The following is an 18544-nucleotide window of genomic DNA, read 5'->3' on the forward strand; positions in this document are numbered from 1 at the left end:
GCGACGCAAAGTGCCAGCTGATACCCTCCGCCTTGGCCAGACCAACCCACTTGTGCGGCAAGAGGCGCTCAAACGACTGCAGCTCTCCTCCTCCGACCTTGGCAGCAGCATCCATGTGCTTGCGGACATCGTCCATGTGGAGAGTGACCTCGCTGGCGTGGTGAATAAATCTGGGCTCGGCGGACTCGTCGACGACGCTGTCGACAGCAGCATCGCAAATCTCCTTCGCCAACGGCCCGACAGGAATGAGATCGAAGTTTCCGCTCCAGCCTGCCTCCATCGGCAGAGCCTTCAGCCGAGCAGCCATGTCGGCGAATTCCTGCACCAGCTCGGGCCGCGGCGACCGCGTCGGGTCTTCTGGTCTTGTCACTCGGTGGATGTGTACTGGAACACCGAGGCTGCGCGCCGCGTTCTCCAGATACACCTCGCTGGCCCATTTCGTGGCGACGTAGCCCATCGATCCGTCGACGGGGGGCTTGAAGGCCGAGACGGAGCCGTTGTTTGTCTGCGCATCCTCGCCTGCCAACTGAAGGACACCGCCGCTGGAGATGAAGTGCACGGGGATCTTGCGGCCGTGGGCCAGCCGGACGACCTCTTTCGTCGCTGAGACGTTCTGCGGGCGCAGGAGTTGGTAGGCGTCCCAGAACGAGCGGTTGGCGCCGCTGTGGATGATCACGTCCACTTCAGCAGACAGCTCCGCGAAGGCCTCGGGCGACAGACCCAGCAGCGGCTCGGTCAGATCGCCTGGATGGGCGACGATCTTGGGCGATTGAACGGGCAGTTCGCGAGGCTGGTTGTCAGACGAAGACTGTCGCACCGCAACGCAGTGGATCTTCGACACCCGGTCGTCCTCCACGAGCTTGCGAAGGATGTTTCGTCCCAGGAAGCCGGTCGCGCCGGTGAGAAGGACTGTCGTTCCGGAGGTGCTGGCATCCTTCTTCGTTGTCTCATCCGCGGTCTGGGTCAAGTCACCTTGCAGGGCGGTCTCCTCGTCCCAGTCGATGGTCAGCACGTTGGTAGCCTCGGCGATTCTAGCTGCCATCGCGCGCAGGGCGGTCGACTCGAAGAGCTTGAGCAGCGGCACAGCCACGTCGAAGACTTCGCGGATGCGCGCCTGCAGCTTGACCAGCAGGAGGGAGTTGCCGCCGATATGGAAGAAGTCGGAGTCGGCGTCGATGTTCACCACGCCGGCGATGTCCTTGGAGATGACCGAGAGCCAGACGTCCTTCAGCGCCAGCTCTGTGTCGGTGAGATCGGCGTCGGATGCGCTCGCGGTGGCCTCTGGCAAGGGCAGATTCTTGATCGCCAGCCGGTCGATCTTCGAGTGGCTATTCAGGGGGATGGCGTCCAGCGGGATGATCATGGCGGGCCGCATGTACTGCGGCAGCGGGAGACGGGCGATGAGCTGCTTTGCGAATTTGGCCTTGTCAGCCTCTGGGAAGTTGTCGGCAAACTCGACGTGAGCCACGAGGAACTGCGGCTCTCCACGAACAGACGCCACGGCGCGCGTCACCGCACCGCCAGCGGCCTGGATGATGCTGCTCTCAATGTCCTCCAGCTCGATCCGGATGCCGCGCAGCTTGACCTGGGAGTCGCCGTCGGTGCGGCCGTGGAAGACAAACGTTCCGTCCGGCTGCAGGCGGCCCAGATCGCCGCTGCGGTACACGGTCGTCCAGCCGTTGGCCCTCAGCTCCGGCGGAGAGTAGACGTCCGGGATGAATTTGGCGCGCGTCAGCTCCTCGTTGTTTAGGTATCCGATCGCTGGTCCCAGACCGCCAATGACGATCTCACCGGTGACGCCGGCAGGCACCAGGTCCAGGTTCTTGTCGACCACGTACATGGCATAGTTGGGCAGCGGGGAGCCCAGGGGATTTGGCTTTCCGGAGTAGTCGTCGTCGCTGTGGTAGGGGATGGGAGCCTTCGTGCAGGAGATGGTGATCTCGCCAGGGCCGTAGGAGTTCATGAGCCGCAGGTCCGGGTTGTTCAGCGAGCGGAACTCTCGCTTCAGGCTATCGGTCAAGGGCTCGCCGCCGCCAAAGGCGAATCGCCACTGTTTGGCGTTGGTGAGCGAGGCAGAGCCGTGCTGAATCCAGCTCGAGTACTCGGACGGCGTCGCCTTTGTGTAGGTGATGTTCTCAGCGGCGATCAGGGCAGCAATCTTGACCGGATCGCGCCGGTCAGACTTGGGCACGACGTAGACGGTGCCGCCGTTGGACAGACCGGCCAGCATCTGGTCCAGCGAGAAGTCGAACGTGTAGGCGCTCTGCTGCAGGACGACCTCCTGGCCGATCTGCCACTGCTTGCTGTAGCCTTCCATCTCGTTGCGGATGCTTGAGTGGCGGAGGACAATGCCCTTGGGCTTGCCCGTCGACCCGCTGGTGTAGAGGATGACTGCAGGGTCTTCGGGTCTCGAGCTGTTGGCAAGTTCACGCTGCGCCGGCGTGGTCAAGGAAGAAACGTTGATAGTTTTCGCAGACTCGGCGTTCAGGGCCGGAACGTCCGCGGCCGTGGCGTCATGGCACACGATGACCTCGGGCATGCAGTCGTCGACGATGCTGGCCAGGCGAGGGAGCGAGTTGGTGAGTTCCAGAGGGACGTAGACGCCGCCAACCTTCCAGATGGCGAGCATGGTGCAGACCCAGTCGGCCGTTGGTTCCTGGAAGACAGCGACCCTGGAGCCTTGAGCGACACCAGCATCAAGCAGGGCAGAGCCTATGGCGTCGACACGCTCAGTCATGGCAGTGTATGTCAGGGCGTTGCCCACACCGTCCTTGAGAGCGAGCGCACCGGCGTTGTCGCGAGCAACACTCTCGATGCGCTCGGAGATGGTTGCAGGCCAGGCGGAGGTCATGAGTTGGCCTGTATGTGAGCCATGTATCAGCCATGTTTCTGTCAATTCTATGTCTGGAATATACTTACCTCGACCAAGCTTCACCGCAGCGTCGATATCCGCCGCGTCAAACAGCGGAGCCTTGTTCACCTCCGCAGCAGGGTTGGACGCGAAGTACCGCACCAGGCGCATGTAGCTCTTGAACAGCAGCTCGGTGGCTTCCTGGGAGTAGAGGGACTTCTGAGTCCGGAAGCCGATGTTCACGCCCGAGCCCGCAACATCGCGGATATCCAGGATCAGGTCATAGGCAGTCCGGCCGGGCGAAGAGGTGGCATCGGCCTTGGTGCCGAGCACCTTGGGGCTCGAGATGGCGATCTGGCGGTAGTCCATGAAGACCTGGAACATGGGCGTGTAGCTGGACGAACGGGGCACGTCGAGCTCCTCGAGGAGGACGTCGAAAGGCAGCTTGGAGTGACCCAGCGCGGCGTAGGCCTTGTCGCGCGCCTCCCTGACGGCGTCGCCGAATTTCTGGCCGGCATTGGCCTTGAACTGCAAGGGCAGCAGGTTCAGCAGGAATCCGATGGTGCCGATGGTGTCGGTATCGCCGCGGCCGGCGTCAGCCACACCGATGCAGACCTTGTCGATATCGAGGAACCGGAATAGGAAGACCTTGAGCACAGCCAGGAAGAAGTGGAACGTGGTGGACTTCTGTCTGCGAGCCTGGTCCCGGATGCGCGCGGCAGTCGCTGCGTCGAGGATCTCGTGCGCCTGCTCGAAGGCGTACGTCGTCAGCGGGCTGCGCGAGCTCACCTTGGCCACGGGGAACAGCGGCAGAGGGTCAGGGAACTCGGCGAACTCGTTGCGCCAGAACTCGAGGTCCTTGGCCATGGCGCCGCTCTCGACCAGGGCGCGCTGGCGCTCGACAAAGTCGGTGAACTGCAGGCTGACGGGCGGCAGCGTCTGGCCCGAGTACAGCCTGTTCAGCTCGTCGAGCAGGATGTTGAAGCTGAAGCCGTCCATGGCGATGTGGTGGTGGCAGAAGATCAGGAAGTGCTTCAGCGGCGACAGCGACAGCAGCACGATGCGCACCGTCTCGCCGCGCTCGAGGTCGAACTCGTAGTTGAGCAGCGCCTCGTACTCCTCGGCCACCTGCGCCTCGTCGTCGATCTTCTTGCGCTCCAGCTGGAGCAGCGACTCGGGCAGGACGCCCTGCGTGGGCTCGTTCATCTGGTCCGCGTTGGCGAAGAAGGCCGTCCGGAACGCCTCGTGGCGCTGGGCGATGGCCTTGACGGCGCGATCGGCGTCGTTATCACGGATCGGGCCCGTCAGCGTGAACTTGAAGACGCAGTTGAAGGTGGTCTGGTCCTGCATGTACTGCCTCAGGAACCAGAAGCGCGTGGAACCGTAGCCCATCTTGGTCGTCCGCTGGTAAGCCAGCTTGGGGGCCACGGCCGCCGAAAGGTCCTTGGGCTCGATGTCTTCCTCGGACGTCTGCGAGCTGGGCGTCTGGGACACAAACCCAGTGGGCGGCGTGGACGCGAATTCCGAGACATTGGTCGAATCTTCCTCCTCGGTCGAGGATTCATCGCTGCTCTTCTCCGGCTCGGCAGACGCAGCAGCGGCCGGGGCTTCCTCAGACGCAGGCTCGCCCTCAGCCTGGCCGGCGACGACGTTGGGAATGAGCTCGCGCGAGAGCCTGCTGACGGCGTCGTCGACCAGATCGGCGATGGTGGCACCGCCGAGGAGCTTGAGAACGGGCATGTCGAGGTCGAGCTCGTTGCTGAACCAGGCCCGCATGTCGACGGCGACCAGCGAGTCGACGCCCAGCTCGACGATGGTGGAATCGGGCGAGATGGTGTCCTCGGCGGACATGTGCAGGGTCTTGTGCAGAGTAGAAAGCAATCCGTCTGCGATTGTTAGCACTAAGCCCTACTTTTTCAGGTTGGAACTTACCGAGTAGCACTTGACGAACACCCTCCTCGGTCGTTTGCTCGCGCAGCTGAGCCCTGATCGAGATCTGGGACTCGCCTGCAGAGGCGCTGGATCCTCCCTGGGTGCGGAGGCGCCTGTATCTAGCGAACTTGGGGATCTGGACCCAGACAGGGACATTGGCGTCCTTCTCGACGTCGTAGACAGCCAGACCGGCGGATAGCTCGGGGCTGCGGCCAGAGTCCGGATGGCCAGCCAGCACAGCCTCGGCGAAGTTCTGATGGAAGTCCCATTCGCAGATGTTGGAGAATCCCAGGGCGATGAGGCGGTCGAGGACGCCCTTGGCGGCGCGAGTGACATAGCCCAGGCCGAAGATGCCTGCCAGGTTCATGACACTGCCGACGAGGCCGCGCTTGCGTCGTCCCTTGGCCAGACTGGTCATGAACGCGTTGGCCGCTGTGTAGCTGCTCTGGCCGACGTTGCCGGTAATGGACGTGATGGACGAGAACAGGATGAAGAAGTCCAGGTCGTCGTTGGTCGAGAAGATCTCGTCCAGGTACAGACTGCCGTCGACCTTGGGCGCCAGCGAGCTGTACATGGTCTCGTACGGGATGTTGGTGAAGATGCCGTCTGCGATGACCATGGCTGCGTTGGCTACACCGGCGATGGGAGGCATAGTCTCGCGAATGGTCTGGTGGACCTTGAGGATCGAGGCTTTGTCCGTGACGTCCCTGCAAGAGATCAGCGCTGCATCAGTCAGTTTGATATGCGGAACTTACATGGCGAAAGTCTTGATGATGGCACCCTTCGTCTCCATCATCTCGATCCAGTCCGGGTTGATCTTGGGATTGCGGCTGGTGAGAGCAAAATATCTCGCTCCCCTGCTGACCATCCACTGGGTCAGCGACAGACCCAGCTCGCCAGTCATTCCGACGAGGAAGTACGTCCGGTCAGGCCGGAACTCGACCTCCTCCTCGGCGCATCGCACGCGAACGGGCGCGGTGGCAGTGGCCTTCCAGTTGACGATCTCGAACTGCGGCTGCTGTTGCTGCTCCGCCGTCGAGCGGTCCAGGACGTCCTTCAGCGTGATCTCGTCCACGCAGCCGTACAGATCCGGGGTCGACAATTCTGCGACGGCGCGGGCGTACGTCTTCTGCAGCAGGTTCGCGACGACTTCGGAGCGAGCGCCAGCCCGCTTGAAGGCGTGCGGGCTGGACAGCTTGTTGACGTCCTTCTTGTCACACTTCTTGGACAGATACTGGGCGATGCGCATGGCAGGCGACTCGACCTCGACCTCGCCCGACAGGTTCACGAAGATGGACACGTCCTTGGGCATGCAGTAGTCGATAACGCGGTCCGGCACCGACGGATGGATGTACTGGAACTCAGAGTCCTCCGTGCGCGACGTCGTGAACGCCAGCAGCGAGCCGGTCTCGTCGGCCTGTCGCTTCAGCGCCGACGCGAGTGCCGCCGTAGGCTCGTGGACGAGCACCTTGTCGCCGTTCGTGGCGTCGCCGAGAATGAAGCCGGCCAGGAGATCGGTGGCCATGGCCTGCAGCAGCCGGGCGCCATGGTCCTCGGCGTGCGTGGCCCGGACAGTCCAGCTTCGAGGCACCGTGATAGAGGAGCGGTGGTGGTTGGAGAACGCAAGGACCTTCTCCTGGGTCTGGGAATCCACACCTTCGACCAGGTGAAGATATCCAACGGACGGGACGTGGAAGGCAGTCAAGATGGAGCGGATCACGTCCACCGTCACCGTGTTGTCGTTGCCGGCCGGCGCAGCAGCAGGCAGAGCCGGCTTGTACTCGAGCAGGTCGTACTTGTTCTTGCCCGCGGTGATGGCCACGACGGACTGGTCGAGAGACACGTCCTTGCGGATCAGGCGCTTGAACGAGTTGAAGCGGTCGTTGGGCTCGTCGTCGCCGGTGTATCGGGGGATCATGACCTTGCCGTCCATGATGGCCAGCTCGCGCTCAAAGGTCCACAGGCGGTCGTTCGCGCTCTTCCAGCTGCCCGAGATCTGGATCCTCAGCAGGGCCTCAGCCAGCTGGCGGGCATTGGGCTTGTCGGATGTGCCCACGTCGAAGCTCTGGAAGCGCAGGTCGGGCATCTCGTGGATCAGACACCGCGCAATCGCGATCATCATGTTGGCGAACGGCTGCTCGCCCTCGCTGCCGCTGGTCACCCAGAGCACGTTCCGGGCGTTGTCCAGCAGGATCTGCGTCGCCTTGAGCTTCTCCGGCGTGAACGGCTTGAACACAGGAGCGTCCAGCTCCGTCAGGCTGAGGACCGTCACCCGGCCGGGGATCATCGACGCGTCGAGTTTCTCCAGACTCTTCACGGTGATCAGGTTGTTGCAGAACGGCTCGAGCAGCTCCTTGAGCTCCTTCGCAAGCCGCAGCGTGGCCAGCGTCTGGCCGCCGAGAATGAGCAGGTCGTCGATGGTCACCGACGCGTCCGAGGGCGCCAGCGGCCGCCGGAGGAGACTCATCTGTGTATCCACAGCCTGGCTGACGATGACTGAGAAGGGCGCGTCGGTTTCGGGCGTGGAGGTGTCGACGCCCGAGAAGCCGGTCTGCTGCAGCAACGCATCCCACGTCGTCTGCGACCAGGGGCGAAGACTGTCCTCATCGCTGCCCGCAGCGGCCGTCCACCACTGCGGAGCGGCCGCAACGACGAACTTCGTCTGGAGCAGCTCGTCGTTGGTGACTTCGAGCAGCGCGAGATAGCCGCCGGGCTTCAGCAGACGGCGCAGGTTCTGGAGGGTCTGCATGACGGATTCGCTCGCGTAGAGCGCGTTGGACACGATGATCAGGTCGTAGGAGCGCTCGACGAACTCCTGCTCCGCCGGGTCCTGCTTCAGGTCAAACGGCTTGTAGGACAGCTTGCTGGCTTGCTCCTTGAACGAGGACTGGGCGGCGTCGAAGGGCGCATCCGTCGTGTCGGCATACGTGTATGACAGGTAGTAGTTCTCGAGCTGGCCCAGGACAGCCGGCGCGACGCTGGCGAGGCCGGCGCCCACCTCGAGGATCTCCATGTGCGGATAGCGGTGCGCGATCTGGCGCACGATGCGGCCCAGGTGGTTCTGGTATGTCGCGAAGCCGGGCAGAGCGGCGTGGAAGCGCTGCGCCGCCTCTAGGACGGCCTTTTTCTCCTCGCTGTCGAGGGACTCGCCCTTGACGAAGCGCAGGAGCCGCTCGCCCGCAGCCACCAGGCCATTCAGATCGGAGGAGGCGCCAAACTGGGCAAGTTGGGACCGGATATCTTCGTAGGTGTCGTCGAGCCACTGCTTCTGGCACGTCGGGTGCTTGCCGCGAGACGTGCGTTCGACTGCGTTGGCAGCCCATGCCAACAGATTCGTACGATGCTCGTCGCTTTCTTCACCTGTAATCTCCTGGTTTAGTAGTTTCCGCAGATAGAACAGACACACGCGTTCCATGAGAAGGGACTGGGCCTCTTCCGAGGCGCTCGGGGTATACTCAACAAAGCCGTCTTCGGCATCCGGCTCCGCGACCTCCCAGACCGTTTTGGCAAAGACCTGGCGGTCGTGCTCGCGCGTGGCCGCGGCGATGGGGGCGACGTGGAGACCCTCGACCTGCAGGATGGGGTAGCAGCCCGTCTCGTCGTAGACATCGACGTCGCCGTACAGACCCCTGGCAAAGTTGAACGACAGCAGGGTCGCGTCGAAGTGCAGGTCCACGCCGACGCCGGCACGGTCCGGACAGGCCAGCGGGTTGAGACGCAGCCGGTCCATCTTCATGGGGACGTGCAGCGACCAGAGTCGTCCGGGCACCCCGACGGCCGCCAGGACGGACTGGAAGGCGACGTCCAGGGTGGATGGATGGAACATGCACTCGGGCGGCTGGGGCAGGCTGTCCGGGATGTGGATGATGCCGCTGGCGGCGTCGGTGGAGCGGCGCAGGGTGGTGATGCCCTTGAACATGTCGGTGTAGTTGTAGCCGAGCTCGTTCAGCGAGCTGTAGAAGAGCTCGACGTCGACGTCGCTCATATTGGGCAGCGGCGGCGGACGCTGCGGTAGCGTCAGCAGCGAGGACTCGCCCAGGAAGATCTTGACGCGCCCGGAGCACATGGTGGTGAAGTTCCCCGAGTCCTTGTTGGGACAGGCGGAGCAGGAGAAGTCGGCGGCGATGCACTTCTCGTCGCCGTGCTGCTCGTTGTGGACGTTGGCCAGCTTCACGATGACCTCGACGCCGGCCACCTCGTCGTAGATGGACAGGGCCCGGTGGATCACTGCGTCGTACACCTCGATCAGGCGCACGCTGTCGACCGGCGCCAGCACCTTGGTGGCCTCCACGCACATGATGACGAATCCGGCGCCCGGGAACAGCACCTGGCCCTCGATCTGGTGGCCGCGCAGCCAGGGCATCTCGGCCGGCTTGAGATAGTTGCGCCAGGTGTACTCGCCCTCGACATCGTCGGGCGATCGGACGCCCAGCAGTTCGTGCGTCGGCGTCTCCCGGGCACGAGAGATCCTCGACGAGCGCGACTCGCTCCAGAACTTGCGCTCGTGGTCCCAGGGATATGTCGGGAGGTCCTTCAACGGGGTGGGCAGCGGGCTGTTGTTGAAGAGGGCATCGTATGCGGCGAAGTTGACCACCGCCGGACCAAGATTGTTCCAGACAAAGCCGATCGCGCTGGAGAAGGCCTCGCAGTCGTTGCCGCCGCGGTTCAGCACGCCCGAGTACGGCAGACCGTCCTTGATGCGCTCCTCGATGGTCAGGCTGGCAGGGCCCTTGAGCGCCGGGTGCGGACCGACTTCGAGGGCGATGGCCGGAGTGGCAATCTCGGAGAGAGCCGTCTGCAGCGCCTGCGAGAAGAGCACCGGCTTAAGCATGTTGTCGCTCCAGTAGACGGCCCTGAGGGCGTCGCTCATGCTGGCGTCCACGACTGGACCGCCGAGCACGGACGAGAACCATTTCGGTGCCGACTCGGACGGCGTCTGAATCTGGACGTTGCAGGCCTCGAGCGCGCGGATGTAGGGCTCCGAGCAGGGCTGCATGTGGTGCGAGTGGTAGGCCGTGTCGACCTTGAGGGCGCGGGCGAACTTCTGCTCGTCCTCGAGGATCAGCTTGGCGTGTTCGATGGCATCCGCGTCGCCGGAGAGCGTCACGCTGGCCGACGAGTTGCTGGCGGCCACGCACAGCCGGCCCTTGAACGTGGGCAGGTCGCAGAGCTCCTCGGCGTCTTCCATCGAAGTGCCGGCGGCCATCATGGCACCGCGCTGTCCCGAGGGGCCGCGAGCCAGCTTGGTGTACAGACCGCGGTAGTAGGCCACGCGGATGGCATCGCGAGCAGTGAGGAAGCCGGCCGCATACGCTGCAGCGATTTCACCGCTGGAGTGGCCGACGACGGCGACGAAGTCGATGCCCACGCGCCGGAGGAGGTCGACCAGCATCACCTGGACGGCGGTGCAGAGCGGCTGCGAGATGAGGCCCTCGCCAATGCGCGAGGTGTCTTTGGAGGCCAGCAGCTCCTTCTTGAGCGACCAGGATGGACGATCCGCCTCAGGCAGCTCGGCCAGCGACTGCTCCAGCTGGTCGATGATGGCTTCGGCGACGGGGGAGGTCGTGATCAGCGCCCGTCCCATGGCCGGCCACTGGGCGCCCTGGCCGGTGAAGACGCCCAGGATGCCCTTGGTCTTGGTGATGGCCCTGGTGCCAATGGGGCCGGACTGCTTCTCCTCGAGTTTGGCCTCGATCTTGGCCCGGAGATCGGCGGCGCTCTGGACGGCAGGGAACGAGATGCGGATCGGAAATGCGGATCGTCGAGCGAGAGTCCAGGCCAGCGACCGCATGTCGATGTCGGGGTTGGCCGCCAGAAATGGCAGATAGGCGTTGAGCATGGCGCCCAGGGAGCGCTCTGTCGTGGCTGAGAAGACCAGGGGAGCAGCGGCGATGGCTTTCTCCTGCTTGACGTCGTGGTATTCAGGCTCGTAGCTCTCGATAATCGCATGCGCGTTGGTGCCACCAAAACCTGAGTTGTGTCAGCAGTAATAATAACAGTACTAGACTTGACGGAGTACTCACCGAAGCTGTTCACGCTAACTCTCCGCGGAATACCCGGCGGCAGCTCTGGCCACGGTTTCGCTTCTGTCAGGATCTGGAGCTTTCCGTAGTACGGCGTGATATCCGGGTTGAGACGGTTGAAGTGCAAGTTGGGAGGCACGGTCTTGTTCTGGATGGCCAGCGAGGCCTTCAGCAGACCGGCGAGACCGGCCGTGCCCTCCGTGTGGCCGACGACGGTCTTGATCGAGCCGACGTAGAGCACGTCGTCCTCGTCGGCGCCGTCCTCGCCGCCGAAGAAGGCGTTGAAGATGGCGCGGGCCTCCTGAGGGTCGCCGGCCTTGGTGCCGGTGCCGTGCGCCTCGAAGTACTGCGGACGGTCGGACTTGCGGCGCAGGTCCAGGCCGGCTCGCGCGTACGTGTCGCGGATGAGATTCGTCTGCGCGGTCGAGCTGGGCATCGTGATACCGGGCGTGCGGCCGTCCTGGTTCACGCCTGTCTCGCGGATGATGCACTCGATGTGGTCGCCGTCAGCGATGGCGGCGCTCAGCGGCTTCATGAGGATGGCCGCGATACCTTCACCGCGCGCGTAGCCGTCGGCATCGGCGTCCCACATGCGAGAGCGGCCGTTGGGGGAGAGCATGTTCAGGTTGCTCTCGGCAATAAACATCTTGGGTCCGAAGATGAGGTTCGATCCGGCGGCGACGGCGACCGGCGACTCGCCCTTGCGCAGCGTCTGGACGGCCTGGTGGACGGCGACCAGACTGGACGAGCAGGCCGTGTCAATGGACATGGACGGGCCGTGCCAGTCGAAGAAGTAGGAGATGCGGTTTGCAATGATGCTGCGGGAGCTTCCAGTGGCCGCGTACGTCGGGATGGCCTCGGTGTCATGGTGCATCAGCTCGGCGTAGTCGTCGGTCATAGTGCCGACGTAGACGGCGGTCTGGGAGCCCTGCAGGCCTTCGAGGCTCAGGCCGGCGGCCTCGATGGACTCGTAAATGGTCTCGAGCAGCATACGCTGCTGCGGGTCGATGGCGTCGGCCTCGGACGCGGAGATGCTGAAGAACTGCGAGTCGAACACGCGCGGATCCTGGTTGATGAAGTACGCATGCCGCACGTTGCTAGTGCCGTGGTGATGGCCGTCCGGGTGGTAATGGCCATCAGCACCAAAGCGCTCGATCTTCTTGCGCTCCTCGCGAGGCTGCCGCAGAAGCTGCCAGAGCTTGGAGGGCGACGTCGAGTCGCCGGCGAAGCGACAGGCGCTTCCGATGACGGCGATGGGCTCGTTGGCGATGGCGACCATGGTGAAAGACAGCTAGAATGGATATGCAAGAATGGATTCTGTTGATGTCTGTAGATTGTGTGGATGTTGGATATCTGGATGTTGGATGTTGAATGTCTGCTTGATGTCTGTGGATGTCTGCTGTTCGGAGTTCCGAAGTCTGTCTGCGAATGTCTGCAAGTCTGTCTGCAAGAAACGAAAAGTCTATAGAAATGTGCAAGAGATGAACAAAGGATGAAATCAGGACAAGGACAGCGATAGAAGGAAGGGAGTTCTCTGGCAGCCAGCAGGTTCGATCGAGCCCGGCAGGTTGAATGCGGAGTCCAGAACCTCGCAGGGAGAGCGACATGCTGGCAGTATATGAATTGTATGGCCATGGATCACCGTGGCGAATCTGACATGTGCCAATATTCTCGACCGCGATCGCAAGAGCCATCCCCCGGCCAACCACCACGCAGCCAGCAAGCTTAGTTTACGAAATGTTTCTTTTTGGGGAACTTTGTAGGTTTCTGGGGATGCTTTGGCCGCACGTGGTCCTGCACGCAGCAGCTTGGCCCCCAGCGTCCGAAGTCTTCCAGAAGCCTGGAAACCCACTAGACAGCCTAAGGCACGAGGCATGCAAGAGGCTGTCATTAGAAACTTGTTAGTGACTCGTTAGCTAGTGTTTAGCGAGTTTGTTAGCGCTGTCAGATGTCAGATTATCAGATCGTGTCAGATCGTCTGACATGCATCTGACAGCCCGATGCGGTTAGTGGCCACGTGTTTATCGTGCCCTATTCAACACTCAACTCGGGGAATTTTACGATCCAACCTGAAGATAGATCGCAGATAGATGGTAATTAGCATCAATTAATGACATTAAATTAATAACATTAGTCTTGATTAACAGCTATATTATGTAATCCTATAATAATTATCATGCACTTGATGGAGTACAATAATGTATGTAGAATACCATTATTATTGCACCAGGCACACGTTCATATACCTTATCATGGTGGTGTTTAATTTAAAAATGAGTATCTGAAAAGGATTTCATTATCTGTATCTACCTCTCTTATTCGAACATGCTGTCCTGGATAAGATCTGAAAGGACTGGTACTATATGTGGATATATATGTGAATGTATATAATTTGTCCACCGCACCCACTTGGATGCAAGGAATATCTACACAACGCTCGACAAATTCAAAACCATACGAAAATAAAAAGAAAAATAAATGAGTAAATAAATAAAATCAACTCTATTGCATGTCTGTCTCTGTTTATTTACGATAACCGTCTGTATTCATAGCGTTCGGAACAAGCATAAAGAAAGGAGAGAGGAAACGAAAGGAAAGAAAGATACACCTCAAACAAATATCGAACTACCACCCATCCACCGCCCTCATCTTCACCCACAATCCATCCGCCGGCTTCGCTGAGAATCCTCCGCCAGAGATCTTGATCTTGCTCTCGTCGCGATCCGCCTCGTTCACCAGAGCAAACTCAAACCGCCCGATCCAGGCGGCCAGGATGTACGCCATCTCCGCGCGCGCGAAGCCCTGGCCGATGCACATGCGAGGCCCGTGGTTGAAGGTCATGTTGGCGTACTTGCTGACCGCGCCGCCCGTCGCGTCCAGCTTGCCCTCCGCCGTCAGCCAGCGCTCTGGCCGGAACTCGCGCGCGTCCTTCCCCCACAGCCGCTCGTCGCGGTTCGTGCCGACGATCGTCAGGATGATCTTGGTGCCCTTGGGGATGAACTGTCCGCACAGCGTCGTGTCCTCCGCTGCCTCGCGCGCCGTCAGCGGGATCGGCGGCCAGTATCGCAGCACCTCGTTGCAGAAGGCTGTCAGCTGCACTGCCCTGTCAAGATCTGCAGGCGTCTCGCCGTCGCTCAGCTCGACGTCCGGGCTGGGCAGCAGCTCGCGCACCTCGGCGCGCAGCCGGCTCTGGTACTCCGGGTACTTGCACAGCATGTAGATAGCCCAGGTGATGGCCACCGACACCGTCTCGTGGCCCGCCGCCAGGAAGGTCATCATCTGGTCGACCGCCTCGCCCTCGGTCAGGTTCTCGCTCTGCAGCACCAGGCTGAGCAGGTCCTTGCGCGGCGGCTTCTCGCTGGCGATCTCCGCCCGCTTGGACCGCACCAGCTGGCGACACGTCTCCTTAATGTCGCGCACCGCCTTCATGACCTCCAGGTTGCGCTTGAGCGGGATGCGGTGCACGATCCACGACGGGATCACCAGCTTCAGCAGCGAGAAGAACTGGAACATGCGCGTCGGCTCGAACACCATGCGGTACGTGCGGTTGAGCGGCGTCTGCGGGTCCTTGATGGCCCCAAAGTCGAGGCCCAGCGCGGCCAGCGTGATGACGTCCAGCGCCGCGCGCGACGCCCACTCGCCGATCTCGACGGCGGCGCCTTCACCGGAGGCATCGCTGCGGGCAATGGCGGTCAGTTTGGCCGTGACCTCCTTGGCCTTGCTCCAGTAGACCGGGTACAGCGCCTTGATGTGCTTGCTGGCAAAGGACGGCAGCAGCATCTTGCGCTGGCGCTTGTGCTCGTCGCCATCAGTCAGGACCAGGCCGCGGCCCAGCAGCTCGCCCGCGACGAACGTCGCCTGGCGCGACTTGGGGAAGTCGTAGTTGCGCGAGCAGACTTCGGCCAGGGCCTCGGGGGACGTCACGACGATGCGCTCGCTGTTCAGCACGCCCAGATACCGGAACATGTCCTTATGGGGGGTTGTGCGGAGCCTGCTCGGAATCAGCCTTGTCTTGACATGTCGCGTTGTTCGTTACTCTCGTGCATGCGTACCAGTCGCTGGCCGGGAATCCATTTGCTTCAGTGTAGATGCGTTTGGCGTGTCCATTCCACAAACTGCCGCCCTGTTCTACGTTAGTTCTTCGTCCGGCGGGTAGAAGAATTATTGCCTAGGTAGATACCTTTGGATCTGGGAGATGTCTCAGCGGTGAGAAAAACCGGTGGTAGATGAAGATCTTGTAGAAAAGCGCGCCCAAGCCGAGAATCGTCCAGATGAGAACAAAGCTGCCGACGTAGGTTGGCCGGTAGGGGAGATATCCGGAGCCAAAGGTGACTGCGGACCAGGACCCGAGGAGGGAGACGAAAGTGATGGTTTGCAGGCCGTTGACCATGGTTGCGTAGATAATCAAGATTGGTGTACAAAATAGAAAGAAGGAAGGACTGAAATGAGAAAGAGAAAAAGAATGATATCGAATGCGGCCGTTGCAGCGCAGCAGCAGCAGTCGTTATCGCAGACAGTTCAACAGAGAAACTCGTCAATCCAAACTCGACTCGACTACATGATCTAGGAAAAGCACGTCGAGGAAACCCGAAAACGCTGCATGCTCAAGGTCAGCCCTGAAATCGACTAGTCAGTCGTCAGTCCATCGTCGGACCCAATGCAACGGGTCTGGACCTTCTGTCAGCAGGTCAGCCCAGCCCAGCGAGGCATGCAGGATACGTGCATGCACATGCAGTCAGCAAGACTCCGGCGGGTGGGGAAGGGCCAAGTTTGGACTAATGTACGTACAGTCTCGTATTAATTAGATTAGCTTGTGTTATGCATAGTATGCAATGTTAAACCTTGTAATTGTCCCTGGATCCACTGACGTCTGAAGAATGTCAGCACGGTCTAACCTAGCTAGCAGATAAGTTTACTCAAACCAAGTTGGATATACCGTACGTAAGACCCTGAAGACAATACTGTCAGCTAATAATAACAATAATAATAATCAGCCGATAATGAATTACTAGTAACTTGAATTTACTATATTCATATATTTATAGATATTCTATTCTTAGTACTCTAAATACTAGTAATGTAGAATACGATAACTTGAATTTTTTTTAAAAAAGAAGGATTATACCAAAGAATTAAAGAATAAAAAATTAAACAATATAGAAAAATGTCTAGAATGTTAGTTTTTTTTATGCTTTTTTGTAGTTTGAAATACCCAGTAAAATATAGAGTAGAGAATAGAATAGAATTCCCGTCTGATCTAGATAATACCAGAAGGCTTTTTTTTAAAAAAAATAAAATTCAATATATTTCCATAGAAATTGATATCTACAAGTCTATGGATATACTGAGATACGGATTTGTTGCAAGAACACAATGTATTCATGTATCGGAATCATCAAGTTCAACATCCATAAAAAAAAAAGAAAAAGAAAAAGCAACGCGTAACAGCATAACAGCCTAAAAACATCAAAGAAAATACCTGTATATAAACAGTCCGTCCTCAAATCGAGCAAATCAACCAAACCCAGTCTACAGATGATGATATTCTTGATATTCTTCTGTTCATTTCAACTCCGTCACACCCGGTAAACCAGCTTCTCACCACGCACTTCACCCCTGCGGATCTTGCCCACTCCGTTAATCAGATCCTCAAAACCGCCGTCGCTCACGCGCGGAGGGTGCGACTTGATCTTCCCCTCGTTGAGCAGCCGCTGCAGCGTGCGGAAGATGGGACGGCCAAACTCACGCAGGGCAGGATTGCCCTCGCGGCCGTACGGCGCCGGCCACGAGCATCCCCGGCCCGTGATGGCCGTCGCCAGGATCCAGTCGGGCTTGACGACCTTGCGCGAGGCGGCCTTCTCGGAGAAAGGGTCCAGCGCGGCGTAGCGGCCGCCCGCCCGGCCGATGGCGCCGTAGCAGATGCGCGTCGACATCTCCTGCGTGATGCAGTCGACCGCGTAGCCCAGCGTGTTCTTGGTGTACTTGCGTATGTCCTCGGCGCAGGTCGGCGAGTTGTAGTCGAAGGCTTCTTCGGCGCCGTACGACTTGACGAAGTCGAATTTGCCGGGTGAGCAGGTCGTGATCGGTCGGAGGCCGCATCTACAATCAGTCAGATTTGTCGTCACGCATACTAGTCTGGGGGAGGAGGAGGTTACAGTTTCAGCAGCTGGATGGCCATGGTGCCCGTCGACGAACTGCCTCCGTACACCAGGACGTGGAAGCCCTCCTTGGCCGGCTCGTCGAGCAGCGACGGCGAGATGCCCAGCGCGTGGAAGATGGCCATGCAGCCGGACGCCAGGGCGGTGCCCAGCGCTGCCGCGTTCTCGTCGGGCATGAAGTCCGGGATCTTGAGCGTCATGTCGCTCAGCAGCGAGACGTACTCGGCGAAGGCGCCGCCGCGAGGGTTGTTGCGGTCCATGCCATCAGCACTGCCACAGACGCGGTCGCCGGGCTTCAGGTGGTGGACGTCCTTGCCCACGGCGACGACGGTGCCGGCGCAGTCGAAGCCAAAGATGGCGCCGGGCGTCACGAAGTCGCCAACCATCTTGGTGTCGACCGGGTTGAGCGCGACGGCCGTCGTCTTGATGATGACGGCGTCGGGCTCCAGCTCGGCGACGGGCGCATCGTGCGAGAGGATGAACTCGCCCTTGGGGCCGGCCACGAGGGCTTTCTGGGTGGTGGGAAGCGTCGCGATGCCTGGCATGGTGGTTGTAAAGCAGACGAAAAAAGAAGAAGTCCTCACGAAAGCACGTCTTCCTGAGCGAGATCCAGGCGAAGCGCAGCAGGACTCTATATCCGGTCCATTTTATCGGCGCGCTGGACTTTGACAGCTGAGGTGGAGAGCTTGTCTGACTTGAGCATGCTTCCCCGCTGAGATCTGGACTGTGGAGCAGCTGTCTGACGCATTGCATAGACTATTGCATTGCATGTTCTGGGCTCTGGAATGTTAGGGCTAGTGGGGGCGGAAATCTGACATGCGCTGTCATCTCTCGGCAGACATGCATTCATCCATTCCACAGCACTATCCCAGACGCCAATGCAGGCCTCGTTGCGGACGGACTATAATTATATAGACGCTGGATAGCGTCGCCCGTCAGCGGCTGCTCGCAGATACGACCAATTCTGCCATCACTACGCTGTTACTGTTGTGTGCTCTTCACGATGGGTTCCATCGGGCCTGCTGCCGTCGAGCTGGACACCACGCTCCGGGACCTGTACGCCATCGACAACCCGGACGTGGACGACCTGGTCCTGGTCTACGCCATCCCGAGCCCGGCGATGGCCATGACCGAGAATCTTCCGCTGTCGACGACCTTCCCCGTGCAGGGCCCGCGGATCAAAGTCCTCAGTCGCGACAGCCTGGCCCGGACGTGCCTGCTGACGGGCCCCGAGTCGTACGCCTTCGCGACGGGGAACATGCCCCTCGTGCTCTTCAACATCGATCCCACCGAATACGACCATCTGGACGCCAAAGACCAGCCCACGCCCAACCCGGGCTGGCAGGCCCAGGGCCAGCGCGTGTTTGACGCCCTGCGCCCCGACCAGCGGCCCCGACTCAGCTTCGTCTCGAAGCCCAGCGAGATCGAAGTCACTCCGCGCACGAAGCTCGTTGTCCTGCATCCCATGGACTGCCTCGCTCACCTGCCGCACGCCATCGACCCCAAGCTGCACTACGAGCTGCAGTCGAAGCCGGGGCTGGCGCTGTCCGGCCTGCCCACGCCGCCGACGGAGCTGATCG

The 18544-nt window shown here is 60.5% G+C and overlaps 4 protein-coding genes across 4 annotated transcripts; 1 reads left to right on the forward strand and 3 right to left on the reverse strand.

Moving 5' to 3' along the window:
* Positions 1-46: 46 nt before the first annotated feature.
* Positions 47-12085, reverse strand: T310_7953 (Hybrid NRPS/PKS protein 1; the record flags this gene model as incomplete). The annotated part of the gene is made up of 5 exons (XM_013469256.1): positions 47-2859; positions 2920-4737; positions 4784-5490; positions 5539-10753; positions 10807-12085. Coding segments are annotated over 5 exons (11832 nt in total), but the record flags the coding sequence as incomplete, so codon positions are not given.
* Positions 12086-13431: 1346 nt separating this feature from the next.
* Positions 13432-15196, reverse strand: T310_7954 (cytochrome P450 monooxygenase; the record flags this gene model as incomplete). The annotated part of the gene is made up of 3 exons (XM_013469257.1): positions 13432-14797; positions 14859-14929; positions 14987-15196. 3 exons carry the CDS (start codon positions 15194-15196, stop codon positions 13432-13434), a joined length of 1647 nt encoding a protein of 548 aa, XP_013324711.1.
* Positions 15197-16320: 1124 nt separating this feature from the next.
* On the reverse strand, positions 16321-17509 carry T310_7955 (Alcohol dehydrogenase; the record flags this gene model as incomplete). The annotated part of the gene is made up of 3 exons (XM_013469258.1): positions 16321-16335; positions 16416-16905; positions 16962-17509. The coding sequence occupies 3 exons, from the start codon at positions 17507-17509 to the stop codon at positions 16321-16323; spliced, it is 1053 nt and encodes a 350-aa protein (XP_013324712.1).
* A 458-nt stretch (positions 17510-17967) lies between these two features.
* T310_7956 (solid-state culture specific protein) lies at positions 17968-18544 on the forward strand (the record flags this gene model as incomplete). Its single annotated transcript, XM_013469259.1, has 1 exon — positions 17968-18544. A coding segment is annotated over one exon (577 nt), but the record flags the coding sequence as incomplete, so codon positions are not given.

This window comes from Rasamsonia emersonii, assembly GCF_000968595.1.
Source record: "Rasamsonia emersonii CBS 393.64 chromosome Unknown ctg1118621760617, whole genome shotgun sequence".
Taxonomy (NCBI): domain Eukaryota; kingdom Fungi; phylum Ascomycota; class Eurotiomycetes; order Eurotiales; family Trichocomaceae; genus Rasamsonia; species Rasamsonia emersonii.